Source organism: Mizuhopecten yessoensis, unplaced genomic scaffold (genome assembly GCF_002113885.1).
Source record: "Mizuhopecten yessoensis strain PY_sf001 unplaced genomic scaffold, ASM211388v2 scaffold7281, whole genome shotgun sequence".
NCBI classification, from domain to species: Eukaryota; Metazoa; Mollusca; class Bivalvia; order Pectinida; family Pectinidae; genus Mizuhopecten; species Mizuhopecten yessoensis.
Genome location: NW_018406969.1, coordinates 11601 through 19769, shown reverse-complemented (window position 1 = coordinate 19769; position 8169 = coordinate 11601). Strand labels below are relative to the sequence as shown.

Below are 8169 nucleotides of genomic sequence, written 5' to 3'. Positions count from 1 at the left end.
GTACACCAACATACCCTGTCTCCAGCACACTTACACACATGCACAACATACACGGAGGCACGCCCTTAAATGATGTAAGCTGTTTATAGGACTTTGAACAAAATATAACCAAACGTTTCTGTTCTAAAGAAATATAACATCCATCTTACGATGATAGATTACAGCTATTTAACCCTTTAAACACTTAAACCATAATGGACTCATCCATATCAATGCATGGTAGAGTCTACTAAAGTTTCATAGGGGTGAAAGGGTTAATTAGGGAGTTCTTTTTCAAGGATCTGCATGCCACTGCCAAAAACTGCAACTACTCATTGGAACCCGTTTTCCCAGCATATAGTTTTGATAGATCGTTTCTGGAAGGAAAACCATACTTTGCAGGACTTTTAGGAAAAAATAAATAAAGATAAAGCAAAAATATGATGATAAAAAACAACAATGTTCTGTGTGTAGGTCTAGGTCAGGATTCAAACACTGGACTTCCTATTGTTATACTAATGCTATACATAATTGAGTGAACAGGGCAACAGTAGTTTTCTGGCCCAATTGTGCTAGATTTATATCAAAAATTAAATGCAAGCGAGATGCCTGTATAATTATATGAAAAAACGCGGAGCAGTGGGACGGGGGTCCATAGGTCCTCTATCAGTCAAAAGATGGTAGAATATGTATGTATTTCGGAAATTTACTAAAATAAATAGATGTTCATCATTTTCTTCATGGATAGTAAATAAAGTAAATATATATATATATAAGTGGTTCAAACAGGCCAGGTCTTATAAGGTCTTGTTTATGTAGTTTTACAAATTATTTCAGGTCCACTTTGGACACGACACATTTTATGTCCAGTTTCAGTCAAATTATCTTACACTTTGGAGGCTATCATGTTTCCATTTTTTTTTCTCATGTTGAGAGTGTATTAAAACAAACAAAATAGTGCAATATTGTTCAGACTTAAATTACAAAGACACTAATACACACATTTCTTGACGATATTTCTTATTTTTTATCCTTATCTTCACCGTCAGGGTCAGACAAATTGTCCTGATTCTGAAATTCATCTGCATTCATATTCGACTGTTCAACCGATTCTGGTGAAGCCAACTGTTCTGATTCTATTGAAGACACTTGATCAGCCGAATCCAACTGATCTGCCGATTTCGTCGAAGCCAGCTGATCTGCCGATTCTGTTGAACCTAACCGATCTGCCGATTCTGTTGAACCTAGCTGATCTGCGGAAGCCGGCTGATCTGCTGATGCCAACCGATCTATCGATTCTGTTGAAGCCAACTGATCTTCTGATTCTCTTGAAGTTGACTGGCCAACGCTATCGGTGTCATGATTCCCAGCAGGAGAGACGTTGTCCTTGAGCTCGGCGTATTCATTAGGAAAAGTCACCTTATTAATTTGTTTGTAATGATCCACTTTTCCTTCCTTCTTCATGCTTTTGTTCAGTTCCCTTAGCAGGATGTTCGTCAGGAGGTATTTTTTCTCATTCTGATTGGGGACAACAGGTGGCCATGGATTAACTGCAAATCAAAAGAACACATAGTTAAGTTCATGACATCACTAGCAAGCACAAATACTTTATGACATGAAACTGCCCTAATTTCTGTCTTTCCCAAATCATTTAATCAACACACAGTAGTCCTCCAGAGAATTGTTTTAAAGATGATTTTTTTCATTTCAATAGAGTTAGGACCTAGCACCATAGTGTGTGCAAAAATACCATGTCATATTGTGAAGCCATAGTTGTAGATGTGTCGCTTCGAATCCAAATTTTATTCAATGAATTCTTAGTGTATCTAAAAAAAATAGAATGATAAATAACCTATTTATAACTAACATGTACATGTATATATATATAGTTTTAACAATTTAATTCATAATAATTGTATCATTAACTCATTCACCCCTGAAGACACATTTGAACTCTTCCAATGGAAAGGTTGGAATAGTTCAATATGAAACTTCAGGGGTGAGTGAATTAATATTTGAAGTCATAAATATAGATTTGAGTGAATACTATTGGTGAAAACCTGTTGGCTTCCCCCCCACCTCCACCCTTACATAAAATAAAAATGTAATGTCTTACATTTCAGTTCCAAGACAGCCATACTGGTATTATCGGAGCCAGGATATTTGTTTGGGAGTCGGTACGTCTGGGTATAGTTGTAGTTTGTGAAGTGGTTGTACCGCGGCACTAACACTTTGAACAGCTTGTGAATTAGGTCTTTCTCCTGTAAACAGAAATATTTTATTGTCATTCTCTCAATAAAATTAATGACAACCAAAATTTAGTTGAATAATTCTACAGTTGAGGATAAACCATATAGCATGTGCATGTCATAACAAATATTCCTAAGAAAATCTGCAAATCGAGTTTCCATGTCAGGAAACACTAAAATTAAAGTTGAGATATCATCCAAAATATGAGAAATTGTGAAAACTTTGTAAAATTTTAAAAGGACTCCACTAGGTACTACTTTATAAATAAAAGTTAACAACACAAGGTTTGTCTTCCAAAATACATTAATATCAAAACCATGAAAATATTGCAAAACAGACTGTCATTATGGATATACATGTATCATGGAAAACCTCGAAAGCAAATTGCAAGGTTCCATGTATCAGGAATTACTTATCATCCAAGATTTGAGAAAGTATGACTTGTTAAATTTAAAAAGAACTACACTGCTTCACATATCAAAGTTGATAGCGTATTGTTTGCCATCTTAATTAATCAATGTCAAAAACACAAAATTATCATTGCAAAAACTGACTTATAACCTTGGGTGGAGTTGAAAAGGGCCAAACAAAAAATATTTCATGTTTCCGATAACCCTACCTACCCTAATTGTGCCTACCCTACACTTTTGACGACAATTTTCAAAGAACCACTGTGAAAGTCAAGATCACTCTCCTATATAAACCATTTAAAATCATTTGTTAAAATAAAATTTGTTACCTACCGTAAATTTTGTTACAGGAAACACAAACATTTTTTTGTCTAGCCTAAGTCTGTTTTGGTCATGTTTGCATTTATTAAGCTTGGTGTTTGTTTGCACTAATCAATGTCAATAACACACTTGAGTAAAGCTTGCCTTTAGCTAGCCCCAGTTAAAACACAAAGGTGAAGATGACAATGTCCCGGTGATTGACAGGAAGGGAGGGGCATAGGGGTATATAAGCTTATCAAAAGCAGGGTTTTTGCCACGTCGACAAAACACTTACTTCGTCGGTGAAGTGTAGACGAAAAACCCATCAACCACCCAACCAAGGGGTTTTACCAGCTATTTTGGGAAAGGGCCCCTGTCAGGATTTGGGAAATATCATCTGCGTTTTGCAAAAATTGGGAAATTTCATCAGTGTCCCCATATGATTTGAACAAATAAAACCTACAATGTGGGTTGCAAAAGGTTTTCCTCAGTAAAATGTATAGCAATAAATAAACACATCAATTTTCAGTGGTTTTTTTTATTCAATTTCAATTTTCGTTATTTATGTATTTTGGATGCTCCTTCATGGACATTTATACTTTGAATGTTGCACAAATAAAGACTGGAAACTTGTTTAAACATTCCTTTTAATCCAACTGGGAAAATAAAGACTGAAATTGGGAAACACCGTTGTTTTTTTTTTAATTGGGAATGGGTCCCCGTACCAGACTCTATAATCACCTGGCAAAACCCCGAAAACGCATGTGAACCACCATCCTGTGTCAGAAGCTACACAAGGACAGAACATTCCTTGATAAGTGTATAAGTACTAGAGAGTGAGCTTTCAATGATTGGGTATGTCTGAATAGGACTGTTACCATTACGATCGCTCATTCGAAAGTATCGCTCACGCTACAGGGCCAAGCTACCGCGTTGCTTCGGGTCGGCTATATTGTTAAATCAAAATGGGCAGTGCGAGACCTCATTAAGTTGCTATAGGGAGTTATAGGGATCATCGATTGGTCAGGATAACTCAAGGTTAGCAAGCAGTGATTGCTCGGACATAGACAATGTTACAGAGTTAGATAAACTGGTCTGTACATAGATTTGCATCTAATAAATTTTGATACACTCCAGCTAAGGTAGGTAATACTAGGTATACTCGCTGGAATCTCCAGTGTGACTGGTATGAACCATAGGGGAAATGTCACACTATTAAGTTTGAAGTTAATCTGTTAAAAAGTTCTCATGATATTGAGCGGACACCATTTCAGCATTTGAACAAAGGGGCATAACTTTGTAAATTAGTCAGATAATGGTAGCTATCAAAAACCTCCAAGCTCTAATGATAATTAATCTTCCTATGAAATTTGAAGTTAATCCATTGAAAATTAGTCATGTATATAAAGCGAACACTGTTTCAGCAATTCATTAAAGGGGCATAACTCCTGATCAGTATATTAGAGCTGGTCTAAGCAGGGTTGGTAATTTTCCTATGAAGTATATTAAGTTTGTCTGTTGAAAAATGACTTTTGATATCGAACAGACCACCGTCTGACAGACCGTCCACACATTTATGACATTGGGCTTAATAATCAATCTTCATTGACCTGTACAGTATTCATAATTATTGTTTACCAGCCGATTCCAAGCATTTAATATTGCATGTGTAGCTTACCGTAAGCCAGTAATCGGCCATTTCCATGGTGTGTCGATCCTTATCGCCATTCTGAACTGCAAGACTTATAAGCTGTAATGATAGAATAGTTATCAAAAGGTCTCTCAAATTAACAAGCATATTTAAACTTCTAAAACTTAAGGTCTATAATATCCACTTTAAATTTATATCGACTGGAGCATCGGCAAATCTGGCAATATAGACAGATTTGTCTATAAAGCCAAATACGGCTATACATATACTGGGCGTATGTCAACAAGCAACCCCTTTCCTTACTGGTAATATTTATCTCAAACCTCAGACAGAGATATCCCACGTCATACCACATGCTATTTTTTTCTATCTCGTCCGATCTGTCTTGTACCTTTACGCGACATTTCGCGGAATTTTTTACACTGTGATGTATTCATCTGCATGTTAACTGCTTGAAATTGACAATTTGCATCATAAATGTTCTGTTTTGTCGTTATATGTATAGTTTTGATGTTGTTAGATATTTGATGTTGTAGATAAAATATAATCTACACTGTGAAATACGTTGTAATCTATGTAAGGACGGACTACATTTTTAAGCGAAAGCATTCAAATGTAGCTTAAGTAGTGAAGAAGTCATTATCATTTGAGGCCCAAGGCGGGATACTTGTATTTTTTAGCAAAATTGAATTTTTTTTTCGAACTAAAAGGTGCGAAAAAAAAAATCTATTACCTGTAACTGTGCGAGATCGGGTTATCTCAGTCTCAGGCTAAGATTCTGTAACATCCCAACCTCAGCTTACGCCTACAGAATCTTACCCTCGACTGAGATAACCCAATCTCGCTCAGTTACAGGTATTAGATTTTATTAATCTTTTGCACGCCGATTAAACTGTTGACCAAGCAGGTGATCATGACTTGGTGAAATAAAAGATCATTGTCTGCTTAAAACTTTTAATTGATTTCCCCTGTCATCTTGTGTCACTTACTAGTTTAAAAGTATAGCCTGTGTGTCTATTCAATATAGCGCCAATGTCTTCCCGAACGGATATGGTAATGACAGCATCCAGAAGATGCAGATCCGCACCGGACATGTGTACTTTTCAAAGATACTTCTGAGTAGAAATGATAACACGCAGTGAAAGTTGTTCTATGTGCCGAGAGGGTATGAAATATTTTGTGTTTTGTTACAGAAATTGTTAATATTTCTGTGTTAAACCTTCAGATACAAAGGGTAAAAAATGCTAGTACCATTTGCAACTAAAGTCACTGGAAATTGAGTTAATAGATAAAAACCTTTCGTTTTACTGACTAACCTGTTTGTCCACCAAATTTTTAACGAGCATGGGGAAATTGCGACTATAATGGACTTGATATGGTTCTAAAAATTAAACTCAACACGTATAAGTTGTCACATTGGACTATATAACCAGATTTGTCGGTGCTTCAGTACCTGATCGATACCGACGATAGTCTATCGGTTCTACATTTCAACCTGGTTTCGGTGACAAATCCACGTATTTTATAGAGCAGTGGATAGCTGACCATAGCAGTTGATAGCTGACCATAAACAGGTGACCGATCAGAATTTTGGAGCGATTATGGTCAGTTTTAGCGGATTTAGAACCATAAAGCGATACGGTATGTTAAAAAAGATTTACGACACTTGGACTAACGTTCTAACACAAAACCTTGTTATTTTTTTATATTCTGTGTGTCACCGATTTTTTCTTCACGTGCTCTTTTTGGTCTTTAGACTTTACAAAAAGTACGGAAACGTCATTTATCTTACCTGTTCAGTGTATCCTCTGGCTTCATCACACCTTGGCAAAGTCGATTCGATTCTTTCATATCGAATGAGGTTAGTAACCATCTCTTGTAGCTTTAATGCCCGTCCCTCCGACCCACCGCCACGCCCCGACGCCCTCTGTAACTTACGAGGACGACTTCTGTATGCAGCACTTCGCAACATGCTTTTCCAGTTCGTTAAAGTAAAAAGCGGAAGTAGATATTTAATGCTAATATCCAAATCGTACTACGGCGTGAATATCCGGTCACAGGAACACGTTTTTTTTTTTTTAATTTTCATTGAAGAACTGTGAGTATATATAGCTTTTAAAGGGAAACAATTTTTAATACAGCATAAGCGGGCCTAAAATTCTTGTTTTTATATAATGAAAGTAGAGTATTCATGTATTTGATTCGAATTTTAATTACCACCAAATCTGATTAAAACCAGATCTTTGATTCCTTTCCGATTACTCTAAGTCTATGTTCCAGTCAAAGCCAAACTTTTTCAAAAGAAAAGGTCAAAGGTCAAGTCATAGGTCACAGTGACCTATCTTTTGCACTCTGCACTACGCCATCTTACACTAAACAGAAGATATGTCCTTGACAAACTTTTTCAAAGTTAAGGTTAAAGGTCAAGTCATAGGTCAATGTGAACTTCTTCTTGCACTCTGTACTCCGCCATCCCAAGATGTCCTTGTACACCAAATCTGGTAACTCCAAGTGAAATAGTATCGAAGATATGCCCCGGACAAACTTTTTCAAAAGTAAAGGTCAAAGGTCAAGTCATAGGTCACAGTGACCTAATTCTAGCACTTTGCACTCTGCCATGCCTAAATGTCCTTGTACATCGAATCTGGTTACTCCAGGTGAAATAGTATAGAAGATATGCCCCGGAGAAACATTTTCTAAAGTAAAGGTCAAAGGTCAAGTCATTGGTCACAGTGAACTTCTTCTTGCACTGTGCACTCCGCCATTCCAAGATGTCTTTGTACACCAAATCTGGTAACTCCAGGTGAAATAGTGAAGAAGATATGCCCTGGACAAACATTTTCCAAAGTGAAGGTCAAAGGTCATGTCNCCCCCCCCTTAAAAGTAGAACATGTACCTACATATCATATCTTGATACATAGGAATATCAAAATAATGTCTGTATCAGTACAAATGAATTTCCGACGCACAGTAAAATTACTTGTATATTTCAAAGCAACTCACAAAGAGCAAATGGCATGATAATAGGTACAATATATAGCACGTAAAAGGGATGTACATATTTACATCTTTTGTTAGGAGCATATTATATTTTACAGAAATATAAGACTGGACAATATATAGTAAACACATCAATGACCTTCACCGTGAAGTTGTCTCAGAGACTGACATCAACAATACCTGTGTCAAGTAAAATCAGATTTGGTGGAACGTTCTGATTAACCAAAATTACAATTTTCACATCATCATGGTAACATTCTGTAGATTTGAACTTGATTTTGAATCACAACAGTTTATATGTAATCAAAGCTTTAAAACTCATATCAGATAAAACATATATCACCAGATACGTTTATCAGGATTAGGCTAAAAATCATGAAAAAAACGTCCTAGTCTTAAGTCAAAGCTCAAAAGTGTCAAAAACTAATATACTACTCAAGAAAATTAGGTTTAGTTTAATAAATAAGTCAAGATTTTCCCCATTTTAGTAAATTTTGCAACTCATATAATTGTTCATTTCTTTGTTATAAAAGAATTAGCATCATCATTAAACATATCACAGATTGGGGGGGGGGGGGA

The 8169-nt window shown here is 36.1% G+C and overlaps 1 protein-coding gene across 1 annotated transcript; it reads right to left on the bottom strand.

Moving 5' to 3' along the window:
• Positions 1-937: 937 nt before the first annotated feature.
• On the bottom strand, positions 938-6590 carry LOC110453335 (39S ribosomal protein L17, mitochondrial-like). Its single transcript, XM_021502248.1, has 4 exons — positions 6383-6590; positions 4618-4689; positions 2096-2240; positions 938-1529 (listed from the first exon to the last, which is right to left on the bottom strand). The coding sequence occupies exons 1-4, from the start codon at positions 6560-6562 to the stop codon at positions 1000-1002; spliced, it is 927 nt and encodes a 308-aa protein (XP_021357923.1). The 5' UTR covers positions 6563-6590; the 3' UTR covers positions 938-999.
• Positions 6591-8169: the final 1579 nt, after the last annotated feature.

Coding starts and splice junctions, on each gene's coding strand:
- LOC110453335 (XM_021502248.1), bottom strand. CDS start 6,562: ATGTTGCGAAGTGCTGCATACAGAAGTCGTCCTCGTAAGTTACAGAGG. Junction 4,690..6,382: donor CCAGAGGATACACTGAACAG/GTAAGATAAATG, acceptor CTATCATTACAG/CTTATAAGTCTTGCAGTTCA. Junction 2,241..4,617: donor TGGCCGATTACTGGCTTACG/GTAAGCTACACA, acceptor TTCTGTTTACAG/GAGAAAGACCTAATTCACAA.